We start from the raw sequence: 16,251 nt of genomic DNA on the forward strand, positions 1-16,251 counted from the left end.
CATTTGGATTCGGGGAAAGCCAGTCGAACCCACCTCATCTACAATGTCACAGGCAGGCCACAGGTCACACCCTGTACGCTGGAAATATAAACACCACACTTGTTTAGGAACATTCCTGTGATTTGGCATGCCTCCAAGGTTCGCTAATCAGGGAACAGAGAGGGAACTAGGCCACAAACAGGAATGGGGTTATCCGAGGATAGGAGAGTAAGTAGAGAACGGAAGGCAGGGTGCCATTGCATTGTACAGGTAGAAAGAAGGAATAGATAGGAGGAGGAGGAGGAGAGGAGAACGGATGGGACAGGAGACTGGACAAGACAAGAGGAGGGGAAAAGGAACAAAAGGAAGGGGGAGGACATAGCCAGGACACGATCATAAGAGAGGACAAGAGAGGAGGGGGGGGAGAGTTTTTTGGGTGTACAAGGAGAGGTTTCAGGTCAGTTAGTGTCGGTCGCAGCGCTGAACGTTCTGACCGTGACAATAAGCTGCATGCAGCTCATTAGCGGCAAGCTGTGTCAGACTATGGACAACGTGTACACGGCAGTGCTGCTGGGCAGGACAGACAGACAGGTGGCTGTGGAAGTAGTGGGCAGTGCTGCTGGGTGGGACAGACAGACAGGTGGCTGTGGAAGTAGTGGGCAGTGCTGCTGGGTGGGACAGACAGACAGGTGGCTGTGGAAGTAGTGGGCAGTGCTGCTGGGCGGGACAGACAGACAGGTGGCTGTGGAAGTAGTGGGCAGTGCTGCTGGGTGGGACAGACAGACAGGTGGCTGTGGAAGTAGTGGGCAGTGCTGCTGGGTGGGACAGACAGACAGACAGGTGGCTGTGGAAGTAGTGGGCAGTGCTGCTGGGTGGGACAGACAGACAGGTGGCTGTGGAAGTAGTGGGCAGTGTTGCTGGGCGGGACAGACAGACAGGTGGCTGTGGAAGTAGTGGGCGGGGCTCCGTTTCAGCAAGACACAGTGAGAAACTCACAATCACATCCCATTAAGCCTGTTGATCATACCCCACATTCATGTTCATTTGAATCATTAGAGCAACCGAGAACCTTTTTGATTTGGCAAATATGCTGCTATACAGAACACCACTGAATGCATGTGCGCTTGCGCGCGAGCATGTGTGTGTGTGTGTGTGTGTGTGTGTGTGTGTGTGTGTGTGTGTGTGTGTGTGTGTGTGTACATGCGTGTGTGCGTGCGTGCAGGTTTCCTATTTCAGGAATATTGTGAAAGTGGGAACAAAATAGCTGTCCCCAATGTTGGTGGTTAGGGGTTGGGGAAAGGAAAAATGCAATCAATCAATGCGGTTAATTGCCTGCCACACACCAACAATGCACCATGAACCAACGACAGGGCTTACCATCATCTTCAGATGAGCCGTCGTCCTAAAAATGACAATCACACACATACATAAAGGATAGGGAATGGTAGAATGCAATGTAAACAACACACAGACAGCAAGAACGTCGTTGCTGTCGGGCAGAAACTGTTTCTTTTTTTTGTGTAAATTAACGTCCTACTTTATCATACGACAGCAGCACACAAACGTATCAATGGTAGCAGATCCACAAGCTCGAAACACGGCACGAATTCAAGCTTTTAGATGTGCTACTTTTGATATATTTTTTTAATTGGATCCTGAAGTTTTGGACATAGTATGAGGTTTCCACCCAACAGAGACGATGTGAGGACCAGTGGTGGACACTACCGAAGTAGAATACTGTACTTCCGATTACGCAAGTATTTTTGGATAGTACATCAACACTACATTTCTAGGGAAAAAGGGAAAAAGTATTGCAATATTGAACCACCCAATTTCAAATATAGTGAGAACTACAAGCTCACATTATGTCGTATTGGGACACTTGTGGGTGCATGTAATGTAAATCTGCTATTTTAATTTCTACATTTCAATACACCAATGCATTGATATAAAAGAGATGTAAGAGATGCTATTTTTAGCATGCAACCACATAATACTAAAATGAGGCATTACGAGGACTAAATCGACTGTAGATTTAGTCGTCTAAAATCTAGTGTGATGTAGTCGACTAAAACGAGACTAACACTAAAACATTTCAGTTGACTACAATGTGACTAAAAAAACTGAAAAAGGTATTCAAAAAACTTTGGCTAAAACTAAATCAAGACACAATACAGATCAGGCTATAGCGGAGTCAGATACAGCCAGCAGAGCCCATGACAGACAGTGACACATGACATGATGATGAAGTTCCACCCCACTCCGCCTTTTAGTTCAGTGGTCCCACGGAGACCCCCCAGTTCCCCAACAAAAAGGACTGTAGTTCATTTAAGAACATAACATCACAATCATTTTAACCACCTTATCCATGTATACGTTGGCTATTAAAAAAATTGCAATCTAAAAGATCACGAAGTGTGTACATCTGCTATTTTTGCACATTCTTTTTTTAAGCAGCATTTGCATTTTTACAAACAGCACACAAATCTCCTCTTATGGGAGGGTCCTGGCTCAAACTGTTTTCAGATGGGGGTCTGTGGGCCAAATTAATTTGGGGGTCGTTGACGAGAACTGGAGAACTCTGAGTGTTTTAGTTTCTTACCTTGGGTTTCTCATCTAGGATCTGCTGTCGCACCTCCTTGTGTTCGTCCTCGAGCCTCTCCTGCCTCTTGCTCTGAGCATCCTCCAGCTATGGACACACACACACACACACACACACACACACACACACACACACACACACACACACACACACACACACACACACACACACACACACACACACACACACAATGAAAGAGTGCTTACTTGTAAAAATGTTGTGGTTTTCGATCTATGTATGATGCCTGCAATCATAAATTGATCACTGGAGATCATTGGTCGGTTGCGTATCTTTAATTATGGATTTTCTTAAAAAATACACTTAATAAATCCTTAGAAGCTCAAGAAGCTCTGGTGAAGCTCTGGCCTCCAGTCAACAATATACTATTACTGTATAGGGTTTAATGGTTAAGTGAAATCTTAAAGGTTTCATGATATTCATTTTCATTTAGGTTTTATAACCTCAATTACACCCAAACAACCTGAACTTTGAACATACAGTGGATTTTCTGTGGTCTCGGGTTTTCTCTGTGTTCTGAAGCCTTTTGAGATGTAATGAAAACAGGCAAAATTCCCCCAACAGTGACATCTGCTGGCAAATTGCTATGTCATATATGGGATTTGTGTTACATCACAGTCCACAAGCAACTCAGAGCACTTGTTTGAGTTCAGGATTTTTGGGTGCAATTGAGGATTCACTAATAAGCACTGCCAAAGGTTTTCTCTCTTCTTACCCTCTTGATGTACTGAACCACCTCTATGACAAATGATCTGTTGATCTCCAACTTCTCCCTGAGGACAGAATTAGAACAATATTGACAATATAAACAGTTTGCATTGCTTTAAATATGTTTAAGTGGTATAATATAAGCCCAAATTCCTGCGAATAGCATACAATAACAGCTATAAATGCTCTCTGTAAAAAATAAACGGTAACCTACAACTCTTGTGTCACGAAAACAAATCAAGGCCATCTTCATTAAGAGCTAGTTGGATTAATTTGTCATTTATGGAAAAGAGAAAGATATTCATTAAAGTATCTACATCAGTGGTTTTCAACCAGTGGTCCGGGGACCACCAGTGGTCCTTGAAGGGGTTCCAGGTGATCCCCAGCTAAATGATGGAGAGTTGGTTACCAAATGGACCCTTATAGATCTTTAACTTTTGAGAGCATAACATGAAACCAAATGGACCACTCCCAAGAGTCACCTTATTGTTATACATCTTTCTTACTGAATTTACAAGACGTCTACACGTAGAATAATTGTTATTTTGATCAAGGTTTACCTGTTATCTCTCCTAATGGTACATCAATACTGCATTGAATTGTGGACATATTCTTTAGTTTTGGCTCCATTTTCGTCACCGCTAAACCCCTTATCCCTAAACTTCTTTGCCTTTTTTAACATTTTTGAATAGTTCAACTAGCCAATCTACATTGACACGTTGTGAGCTTGTAGACTGGTCATTTAACTATTCAAAAATGTTTAGCAAAATAGTAAAAAGAAAAGGCAAAGAAGTTTAGGGATAAGGGGTTTAGCGTTGACGAAAATGGAGCCCAATATCTCACAAAATGGAGGTCCGTGGCTCAAATGCCAAATAAATAATGGACATTGATGTGAAAAGGGTTGAAAACCACTGATCTACATGACGGATTAGATGAGGGAACAGCTCACAGTATCAGAGATGATTACGCTGAGGGTTACAGCCATGCGTTGGCAACTACACATGATGTTATATGGCACTGAGGTCTCAACATCAGTGCACCAGGAGACTTGCAAAACTAAAATATTGTCCTGCGCTGACATCTAGTGGTCATAAAATATACAGCACCAGCACGGCACAGCACACTAAGACCAACTTATGTCCTTGCTGTGACTCGGGTATAATAAATAAAATAAATAGTGAAAATAGCCAATCTACAATCTCACAAGCTGTGAGCCTGTCATCCAAATATCACACATACACATCAGAAATGGTAACTCCACTATGACCGTTTGCGCACCCAGGATTCTGGAAAATGGCGTCTCGCCCCTCCCATGTCAAACCCCTCGCTGTCAGCCGAAAAGAAGCAGCCCTCCCATGTCAAACCCCTCGCTGTCAGCCGAAAAGAAGCAGCCCTCCCATGTCAAACCCCTCCCAGTCAGCCGAAAAGAAGCAGCCCTCCCATGTCAAACCCCTCGCTGTCAGCCGAAAATAAGCAGCCCTCCCATGTCAAACCCCTCGCTGTCAGCCGAAAAGAAGCAGCCCTCCCATGTCAAACCCCTCGCTGTCAGCCGAAAAGAAGCAGCCCTCCACATGTCAAACCCCTCCCAGTCAGCCGAAAAGAAGCAGCCCTCCCATGTCAAATTAATAATAAAATCCAATGATTTATTTCAGTAATGTCGTGAAGAAATGAAAGAAAAATCTAAGAATTTCCATAAATTAGAACAAATATTTAAGAAGTAGTGAAAATAGCCCGATCTACAAGCACACAACGTGGTGCGAAGCCCCCATTATGTTTTGGGTCATGGGCTGAAAAGTTTGGGAAGCACTGGACTACAGTCACCCTCCCCAGACCAAACAGTAGGAGGTTGGCAGTGACAGGGACTGTACAAACATTTGGGGGAACTGGCAACAGTAAATTGGTGATATTTATCAATATCACTTCAGTTCATATTGAGTGATTCATATCACTCAGCCTACAGTACAAGTCTCTTCACCGAATATAGCAGATCTGCAAGCTCACAACTCGTCACAAGTGATGAGCTTGTAGATCGGCTGTTTTTGGTCAATGTTCCGGACAGAATAGGGATGCTGGTGGTGGTTTAAGTTGTTAAATTCTATCCTAAATGGAAACAGTTATTCTTTCAAGTTTTCCTCTTGACATTGGACCTTAGGGGGAAATGTAAGGTGCTGTAAAGTAAATGTAATTCAGGGGTGCTGTGGATGAATAAAGGTATTTACAGGATGAATAAAGGTATTTACAGGATGAATAAAGGTATTTACAGGATGAATAAAGGTATTTACAGGGCCTGTATAGGACCCTGAGGACAGATAGAGGCATAGAGAGGAGGTGACATCTAAACAAAAGGTCCCTTTGCTGCAGAGTTTATGCACTCAGAACACTAAGAGAAGACCACAAAGCCTTATCCATCCCTCAGGGGGAATGCGGTTAGCTGAACAGAAGTAGAATACAATAAATCAATAGAAACACAGTCATCCCAGGTGGAATGAAGTGCGGGGGATGAAACAATGAAGTGTAGTCGTAGAGGATACTCACTCTTCAATTAGGGTCTTGTCTTTGGACTTTGCTTCGCTAATCTTCTCCTGTCTTTTCTTGTCCATTTTCTTCTTCAGGTCTTTCTTCTCCCTGCAGACGGACAGAGGAAGAGGGACAGGAGACAGACATAATGAAACTGACGAAAATCTGTGTTTCAGTGCGTGCGTGTGTCCGTTTGTCCGGGGGAGGATTACCCAACGGGCAGGTTGAGCTACAGGGGGGCCCAAAAAGTGCAAAGTGCAAAGTTGCATGCGTGCGTGCATGTGTGTTGGTGTGTAAATATGGTCTTACTTTTCACAGATGTCTCTGAGCTTCTTGATTTGAGCACTCTGACACTCCTCCTGTATGGTGGTCAGTTTCTCTAGCAGCTACGGAAACAGTGATAGAGAGAAAGAGAGAAAGAGAGAGAGAGAGAGAGAGAGAGAACATTAAAGAAGAAATAAATATAGAACCGAGCAAGCCTAACATCTAACCTATATACACACAAGAAACAGAATCTATAAGATCACAAAAATAATACACTATATATATACTACAATGTACTACTGTATGTACTGTACTGTTGTGACTCGTGACTACTGTCACTAATGTGTGCTTAGGTTTTCATGGTGTTGTTGGCGTGCGTTGGCTAATGACAATTCTTCCTCAGGCTCTTAAGGGGGGATAAATAAAGTGAATCAAATCCAAATCAAATAAAACATACGGTATATAATATGAAGACAAAAACATCTTTCACTTCTCAGCAGTCAGACGGCGCAAAACCCTCCAGCTGTTTGTCAATATTTACTTGAATAAACGCTCAGCCGGTTACTCAAGTAAAATAATTTAGTACTTTTTCCACCACTGCACAACACTACTGCTGTGCACTGTGGAAAACAACACACCCGGGTGTGTTGTACTCAATTATTTTACTTGAGTAAAAGTATCAATACTGCAACGTAGAACTACTCTGTTACCAGTAAATTCTAACTTTACTTGAATAAAAGTACAAAAAGTATTGGCATGTACTTAAAGTTAAAGTACAAATTATGCAGAATGTCCCATTTCAAGTTTTCAAGATGTATAAAAATCTTTTGGAAATACAGTAGCAGATCTACAAGATCACAATGCACAATCTCAAAGTAACTAGTCACTAAAGTTTTCAAATAATTGTAGTGGAGTAAAAGTACAAGTTACTGTAGAAGTAAAAGTACTGAAAACTGTAAATACTACAGTAAAGTAAAAATACCTCAAAACTGTACATGTACTTAGTTTCTTTCCAGCACGTTGTGTACTGGAGTCAGCAGGGTCATGTCGCTAATGTTACACATGGGTGTGGTGCACCGGAAATGGCCGATCTACAAGCTCACAGCGTGTGTATTCTGCGACGCTGATAGATCGGTTATTTATTTCGGTGAATGACACCGGCGTGACAACACAGCTGATTCACTGGTCTGAGCCTGTGGGACGGACAGTCAGCAGGTAATCCAACATGCCAGGACAAGCCCCTGTGTGAGTGTGTGTGTGCGTGCATCGTGAGTGTGTGTGTGTGTGTGTGTGTGTGTGTGTGTGTGTGTGTGTGTGTGTTCGTTATCTTAGGCAAAAGGCAATAATTACTTGAGCTTGTGCGTATATGCATGTTTGTGTTGGCCTTGGCATTCTGTTTACTGTACATGCATACGTGTGTCTGTAGCTCTGTATGTCTGTGTGTGTCTGTCAGCAATGTTAATACTGTATTGATGTTGGTCCCATAGGAGAGACAACAGGCGTTCATCAATTTAACTACTAAATACTTCTACATTCTCTAATTGTGTAGACTTCTTGTACATTTAATAATGTGGATGCTTAACAATAATGTAACTCTTGAGACCGTAACATGAAACCAAACAGACATTTAAGGGTCCATTTGGTTTGGAGAGTTGGTTTGAGTTACAGTATCTACTATAACGTTATGGTTACCAACTCTCCGTCATTTAGCTGGGAACCACCTGGAACCCCCTCAAGGACCACTGGTGGTCCCCAGACCACTGGTTGAAAACCACTGAACTAGGGGATGTACAGTAGTGTGTGCTTGTACTGTACATCTGTGTGTGAGCTTATGTCTGTCTGTATGCGGGGATTGGCATTGAAAGGACTTTATCGATTTAAACTCCATCAATCCCATTCTTTATCAATTCCTTTTTACGGCACGGCCATAAAACATAAAATAAAAACGTGGTGCTGAGCCGCCTGGAAGAGCGTTAGAATGTGCATCTGACAGTGTCTGTGTGCGTCCGTCCGTGGGTCATTTCACAAATCACTGGACTGGTCAGCGTCACAACTCTTGTGCATGTCTGTGCTGTCTGTAGTGTAGGCCATGGAAGTAAATCTCTGAACCACTTAAACCATATTATGGTTGACCTGGGAATCTGACAACATGTGTGCGTACATTACGTGCGTGAGTGCATGGTGCGTGCGTGCATGCGTGTATTGCTTGTGCGCGCGTGCGTGTGCGTACCAGTTTGATGTGTTCTCGTTTCTGGTACTTCTCGCTGTAGTACTGCTCCTGTCTCAGCGTCAGCAGCTGCTGTTGCTGCTGTTCCTTCAGCTCAGACAGCCGGAGGCTGCAGTCCTGCTCCAGCTCACTGAGATCCTGGTCCAGAGAGGACAGAGAGAGGTCCGACCGGCTGGACGCAAGGACGCACGCACGCACACACACACACACACACACACACACACACACACACACACACACACACACACACACACAAATATTGTTCAAAAAAAGCATTGAACCAGTATCTGCTAAGGCAAGCCTTGTCTGCTGCCATGAAGCAGTTTGAATATTCTGTTATCCTTCCTTGCCAGTGATATTGTCAGCTCCCTGGTGTGGTGGCAATGTAGTGTTTGCTGAGCCTCTGTTCTTCCCAGATGGGCCCCTGGTGCCTCCTGGACAGACCTTAGAGGACTGTGTGGAGCTAGTCTTATCATTCATATTGTCATTCCACACACAGGGCCTGATTCATTAAAAAGAAATACGCCACCGTTGCACTGTGGCGGAAACAGATATCGTATTTATCCGTCCGATCAAGCTACGTTGAGATGACGTGTTATTCAGAGAAGCTGGTGTAATCACTTCATTTATGCGGATCGCTGAGTGTGTCCTTTCCGCATTTTCCCCAAGCGATTCGCCTGTTGTCGCCTGGTTAGTTGGAACATCCACGCCCATTCTACACCATATAAGGCAACAGGAAATCTCGAAATACGTCATCATAGCCGGCACAGAGGATTCCCAAACTTTAAATTCTATACAACAGCGCGATGAGCTTGTAGAGTAGTTAATTTTGACAGGAGGTTCTCTGCACGGACAGATCTTCAAGCAAACAGCGCAAGTTATATGTATAAAAATAATTATAAACGAAACTTGCCAACTTGGCACGCATTGCTTCACTCGATCCTTAAATGTCAGAGTTAACTGATATGTTACAGTTACTTTCACATAATGAGAAAGAAGTTAATTTGTACTGTTCACCACACGACCAAATGCTATATACAACTCGGCAATGATACTGATGAATGCACTGCAGGGTTATAAAAAAAAGAAAGAACACTCGCCTGCAGAAGTAAAATAGATATCCGATGTATCAGATGTAAATTCATTTCATGATGTCGTCATATTAAAATGATTCGCGGGACACGGCAAACTTGATTCATCTCATGATGAGATCAATGTAGTAGCTAGCCTGCAGCATATAGCCTACACAGCTACAACGTTGCCCATATTATAATTAATTAAGGTGAGCTGGCTTAAAACTGACTGGCCAAATTGCACGCGCTGATGCCATAATGTGGATTTATAGCCCTCGTCGTGACTGCTGTCTGTCTGTCAGACCGGCATGTCTGTGAACCATAGAATGCCATAGATAGACCATATAACAGTCGGGCCGGGCCGTGTTCTGTCCTTGCCGGGCTCACCGCGCCGTTATATTAATTTTCCAATGTAAATTTCACCCAGATTGGACTCTGTTCAGCGGCCGCATGCTGCTGTCCGCCCCACACACACACACACACACACACACACCGACAGTCAGAGAACTGACTCACTAAATAACACTAACACACACTAAACAATGTTGGATTCGTACAGTGCAGAATGCAGATAAGTGTAGGCCTATGTTCTTATTATAATTGTGAGTTTGTTTTTTAACATGCAGCGTGAGTCCACGGGAGCCGATCTACAAGCTCACAACACGTTGCACTGCGAGTAGCCTAGAGAAGGCTGTCAAGTGAGCAGCGCAATCGCGCATGCTATAGAAATATCCTAATAAATAAATAAAAATGTGTCGCTTGCAGGGGCAGTTTCCTTATGGGACTTGCCTCTAGAATGCATGCATAGGCATACAAGTGCAAGTTTTATATATCATTTTTTTATGTGCTGAACAATGTTATAGGGTCGGGACACATGCCTACATATTTTATCTGTGATTTGGGAACTATTTATTGATTCAGCATGAAGACTAAAGCCTTCTGAATATATCCGTAAATTCGTCCGCCACCTAAAGAGGTCCCGTGGGATTTTACGGAGTTTCCGACCAACCTACGTGAGCGTCAAGTTCACGGCCATTTCCATGAATTCCAAATTAATGTGGGAAATCCACGTAAATGCCTTTCCGCTAGCTTCACGTCATTATATCAGCGTAAACGCGTTGAAGAATCAGGCCCACAGTCTCCTCTGGCCTTATCGTATATACTCCCCAAACTTGAGAAGGTCGAGGTCTAGTCTGTTCTACGGTAGTGTGTTGAGAAATACCGTACTAACTGTGTGTTGAAGTTGGTAAAGGTGCATTTATATATAGCGCCTTAATCCAATGCACTTCACATAGATTGTGCATTACATTCACCCATTCATACACCTATGTCGGAGGGAACCATGCAAGGCTCCAACCTGCACATCGGGAGCAATTAGGGGTTCAGAGTCTTGCTCAAGGACACTTTTACACTAACTCAGGGGGAGCCCGGGATCGAACTGGGAACCTTCCGGTTCCCAACCGGCAACTCTACCCCTCTGCCGCCACCGTGCAAGACAGAGACAGACACAGTGCAGCAAAGAACGACAGGGACCAAGAAAGACAGACAGGAAGACAAAAAGGAAGAAATGTAGGAAGAAAGAAAGACAGACAGGAAGACAAAAAGGAAGAAATTAAGGAAGAAAGAAAGAAATTGAGAACTAGTGTTTGTATTTGTTGATGACATTATGGCGGCAAGTGACTCAGGGGTAGAGTGGCCGGTAGAGCAGCCGGATGGGAACCACAAGGTTCCTACGTAGTTCAATCTTGGGCTCCCCCAGAGTTAGTGTCCAAGTGTCCTTGAGCAAGACTCTGAACCCCAGTAATTGCTCCCAATGTGCAGGTCTTTTTTTTTTACCCAGGGTTGTAGCGGAGCACAAGTGCCCTGCACAAAGATTGGTGCCTTGCATGGCTTCCTACCCATCGGTGTATGAATGTGTGTGTGAATGGGTGTGTGTAACGCTATGTTGATGAATTGAATACATACGTAGGATTATATTTATGTTATTCTTTTATCCAACTGTACTACATGCTGTTTATATAAACTATTCAATACAATAACAAAAAAAAACTGTTTTTATAGGAAAGCGGTCGTTGGAGAAGAAAAGGAGGAGGGAGGACGAAAGAGGAGAAAGGGAGGAGGAGGAAGAAGAAGAGGAAGAGGAAGAGGAAGAGGAAGAGGAAGAGGAAGAGGAAGAGGAAGAGGAAGAGGAAGAAGAAGAAGCAGAAGAAGAAGAGGAAGAGGAAGAGGAAGAGGAAGAGGAAGAGGAAGAGGAAGAGGAAGAGGAAGAGGAAGAAGAAGAAGCAGAAGAAGAAGAGGAAGAAGAAGAAGAAGAAGAAGAAGAAGGAAGTGCTACCTACCTTTTCTTACCGTCTCGTTTGTGTGTCTTCATCACGGTGGAGCGTCTCCTCTGGTGCTGGCTCTGCAGCTCTGCGCAACGGGCCGCCTGCTCTTTGATCAGCTCCGACATCTTCTTCTGGTGCTTCCTCACCAGCTCCTTCATCTCCTTGTACTGCTTCCTCTGCTCGCGCACAAAGCCTTTCTGCTGCTTCAGCTCCTTGACCGTCTGAGCCTCCAACTCTGGGGACAACAACAAGGAAATACGTACAGTTATACGGAGCTTGCTCACTGCTGTGTTTTTCTGATTAGTCCTTGCAGACTGGGGCGTAATTTCGGGAAAACAGTGAGAGAAAAAAACCCGAAAAAAACCCCCGAAATTCGCTCCGATATTCGGGTCCGAAAACGCAACAGTGTGCAGGGACCTTTAGGCCTGTTACAATTTTTACATACTTGCATTTATTTAAGATAATCGCAATAATCGCAATCATAATCGGCATTATCAGATTCAGATTCACTTTATTGTCACGTAGATGCACGGTTTAGGTACATACATGTGAAAAACGCTCAGAAGCTCCAATAAAAACATGATCATAAAAACCTAGAAACACTCAAACAATAAACAGGGCAATGATTTCAGTCAAAAGTGCATACTGTATAGTGCAGAATACTCAAAAGTGAATATTGCAGAATATGGAAGTATTCTTGCAGATTCACAGTCACGTTTCCACGTAAAAAAAGAATGTATATATTATATTTTCCAACATTTAAAAAAATAGTAGAAATAGTCTTTTGTGCTATTTCCAGTATTAATCCTTTTTGAAAGTACATGTATGAAGTTATAATATAATGTTATTACTTTGTTCATGAAACCTAAAACAGGAATGTAATTTTTATTCATGATGTTCCAATGTTCAATTTCATAATCATAAAACCCCTAAAAGAAACGGCAGTGATGTTTATTACAATAGTATTGCGTCAGATAATGAAATGTACAAAAAATGACTAATAACAAGAACATTAAGTAGCATGACCAAAGTCAGAGAAAGAAGTAGGCCTTGATGAAGAGGCTGATGTCTCTGGGAACATTGCAGAACACTGCAGAAACTAACTGAGAAGACATGATTCATTCATAATGTTTAGGAAGTCTTACCAGTGAGGACACTCTGAACCATGTCTTCAGTCTTCACTGTGGGCTTCACTGAGCCTGGTTCAAAACACACGCACACACGCACGCGCACACGCACACACACAAAATAAGTAGGCTAAACGAAATGTATTACTTAATGAAGTAATAAAACAATGTAGAAGGAAAAGTCTTGAATTAAAAATATTATTGTAAAAGTAGTAGGCCTACCAAATGAATAAGTCCTCATTAAGCAGAATGGCCCAATTCACAACTATATTATTGGTCTGTAATTACTACTTGAATGTTGCAGCTGGTAAAGGTGGGGCTGATTTTAATTACTTTGGGAAGCTTAACCTAATACATCATCATTTATCAGTTAATTGTTAAGTTTTAATTGATGTGGGTTAATTATTAATTATGGGACCTAGGGGCAAATTCTTTCAGCATGTCCAGAATACAGTCTTTTCACAAAAAAAGTTAAAACACAGACAGCAATGATATGTGAAATGTGTCCTCTGCATTTACCCACCCTATAGCTAGTGAGCACCATTAATACATCCTATAGCTACTAGTAGCAGTGAGCACCATTAATACATCCTATAGCTATACTAGTAGCAGTGAGCACCATTAATACATCCTATAGGTACTAGTAGCATTGAGAACCATTAATACATCCTATAGCTACTAGTAGCAGTGAGCACCATTAATACATCCTATAGCTATACTAGTAGCAGTGAGCACCATTAATACATCCTATAGGTACTAGTAGCATTGAGAACCATTAATACATCCTATAGCTATACTAGTAGCAGTGAGCACCATTAATACATCCTATAGCTATACTAGTAGCATTGAGAACCATTAATACATCCTATAGCTATACTAGTAGCAGTGAGCACCATTAATACATCCTATAGCTACTAGTAGCAGTGAGCACCATTAATACATCCTATAGCTACTAGTAGCAGTGAGCACCATTAATACATCCTATAGCTATACTAGTAGCAGTGAGAACCATTAATACATCCTATAGCTATAGTAGCAGTGAGCACCATTAATACATCCTATAGCTATAGTAGTAGCAGTGAGCACCATTAATACATCCTATAGCTATACTAGTAGCAGTGAGAACCATTAATACATCCTATAGCTATACTAGTAGCAGTGAGAACCATTAATACATCCTATAGCTATACTAGTAGCAGTGAGCACCATTAATACATCCTATAGCTATACTAGTAGCAGTGAGCACCATTAATACATCCTATAGCTATACTAGTAGCAGTGAGCACCATTAATACATCCTATAGGTATACTAGTAGCAGTGAGCACCATTAATACATCCTATAGCTATAGTAGCAGTGAGCACCATTAATACATCCTATAGCTATAGTAGCAGTGAGCACCATTAATACATCCTATAGGTACTAGTAGCAGTGAGCACCATTAATACATCCTATAGCTATACTAGTAGCAGTGAGCACCATTAATACATCCTATAGCTATAGTAGTAGTGAGAACCATTAATACATCCTATAGGTACTAGTAGCAGTGAGCACCATTAATACATCCTATAGGTACTAGTAGCAGTGAGCACCATTAATACATCCTATAGCTATAGTAGCAGTGAGCACCATTAATACATCCTATAGGTACTAGTAGCAGTGAGCACCATTAATACATCCTATAGCTATACTAGTAGCAGTGAGCACCATTAATACATCCTATAGCTATACTAGTAGCAGTGAGAACCATTAATACATCCTATAGCTATAGTAGCAGTGAGAACCATTAATACATCCTATAGCTATACTAGTAGCAGTGAGCACCATTAATACATCCTATAGGTATACTAGTAGCAGTGAGCACCATTAATACATCCTATAGCTATACTAGTAGCAGTGAGCACCATTAATACATCCTATAGCTATAGTAGCAGTGAGAACCATTAATACAGTGCTCTGTGAGCGGTTTGGGGATATTATGTAGTCTTGCTCGCAGACACTTCAACACATAGGCCGGGGCCGCAACACAAACCAGGGGACCTTTTGTTTCCCAGGCAGCCTCTCCACCCACTGAGCAGCTACTATGACCACCTGGGGAAAGGACTTCTAAGCAGATATACAATAGGTTTCCCTGCTTCAGTGGGGGAGCCCAAGTATAATGGGCTTTCTCTATCGTGTTCGAGACTGGCTCTCCACTACATATTTTCAATATGTACGGGAACTGACCCGACAGGGCAGTGTTCATGGATATCTCTTTAAGACACATCCTCTATGGTGGCCCTGCGCAGATGCCAATCAGCGGGCTATTTAAGCCCCATCTGTGCAGTGCCACTTCGATTTTTTGATTTCCACGAGAGCAGACGTTTCGTGTATCTCAGCAGTTTTGACACTATTAAACAACATATATATATATAAATATATATATTTAGAACATGAAGCTGCGTGGCACACAGTCCACTTACCTAGGTAAGAAGAGAGCTGGTCGTCTCGACGACTCCTCTCGGGGCGCCGCGTAGCTCCACAAAAAAAACAACAACAGCAACAAGCTGCAGGCCTAATCCGCTAGACAGTGGAGGAAGCCTCAGCTTGTCCGTGCGTCCGTTCCCTGGTGAAACCCGACCACGTTGGGGGAAACCTTGAGACGGCGTTCGGTCCGTGCGTCCGTTCCCTAGTGAAACCCGACCACGTTGGGGGAAACTAGGAGACGGCGTTCGGTGTGGCCAAAGCCAAGTGCGAAGCCGACCACGTTGGCGGAGCCCTGGTTCCCTGGCTGCAGAAGCGGTGAGACCTCCGGGTCTATCATCGCAGCTGTACACCGCGGCGGCGATCGGCGGGGTAGAACCCAGAGGAGCTGACCCAGTCGGCGTACTCTGAGGCCATCTACGGCCGTTGTTCGTTGCACCGCGGCCCGGTCAGACCACACGGCAGAGAGTGTAAACAAACAATTCCAGCGTGTTCCAACTTCCTCATTGACAGGCTGACGTGAGCGTCATAGTGTAGGAGGTATGCTCGTCAGGGACGGCTGCCCAGACTGCACTGTGCCTCACGGTTCACAAGAGGGCGGTGTGGCTCAAAGATCAGGAGACAAAAACTCCAGATGACCCACCGTGTTATGCGCTGCAATTAAATTGCTTACTCTGTCACAATTGGTTCTGGTTAATATATACTTATATGCTTATATATATATATATACCTGTGTGTATCAATACAAGCATACAGGTATGTGTATCACGCAAGCTGATACACTACCAATGTATTGTACAGTCTGTACAATACAGTACAGGCATATATATATATGTACCACTGTAAAGCGCTTGAGCACTTGGAAAAGCGCTATAAAAATGCAATTCATTATTATTGTTATTATTATAAGTATGATAATGGCTACAACAACACACTATGCATGTGGACTT

The 16,251-nt window shown here is 43.0% G+C and overlaps 1 protein-coding gene across 3 annotated transcripts in view; it reads right to left on the reverse strand.

Moving 5' to 3' along the window:
• Positions 1 to 16,251, reverse strand: part of LOC308334756 (1-phosphatidylinositol 4,5-bisphosphate phosphodiesterase beta-1-like) — a 206,411-nt gene that overhangs the window by 22,683 nt on the left and 167,477 nt on the right. The window contains exons 26-33 of one of the 3 annotated variants that reach the window (XM_080791570.1): positions 12,858 to 12,911; positions 11,728 to 11,947; positions 8,319 to 8,487; positions 6,134 to 6,210; positions 5,843 to 5,932; positions 3,315 to 3,372; positions 2,582 to 2,668; positions 1,357 to 1,381 (exon numbers count right to left, since the gene is read on the reverse strand). In XM_080791570.1, coding sequence (XP_080647696.1) covers positions 1,357 to 1,381; positions 2,582 to 2,668; positions 3,315 to 3,372; positions 5,843 to 5,932; positions 6,134 to 6,210; positions 8,319 to 8,487; positions 11,728 to 11,947; positions 12,858 to 12,911 — 780 coding nt within the window. Of the gene's footprint in view, positions 1 to 1,356; positions 1,382 to 2,581; positions 2,669 to 3,314; positions 3,373 to 5,842; positions 5,933 to 6,133; positions 6,211 to 8,318; positions 8,488 to 11,727; positions 11,948 to 12,857; positions 12,912 to 16,251 lie in introns of those variants that run through there. The other 2 variants (XM_080791569.1, XR_013965916.1) reach the window with 2 other exon arrangements.

Source organism: Protomyctophum bolini (genome assembly GCF_963924005.1).
Source record: "Protomyctophum bolini genome assembly, chromosome: 19".
NCBI classification, from domain to species: domain Eukaryota; kingdom Metazoa; phylum Chordata; class Actinopteri; order Myctophiformes; family Myctophidae; genus Protomyctophum; species Protomyctophum bolini.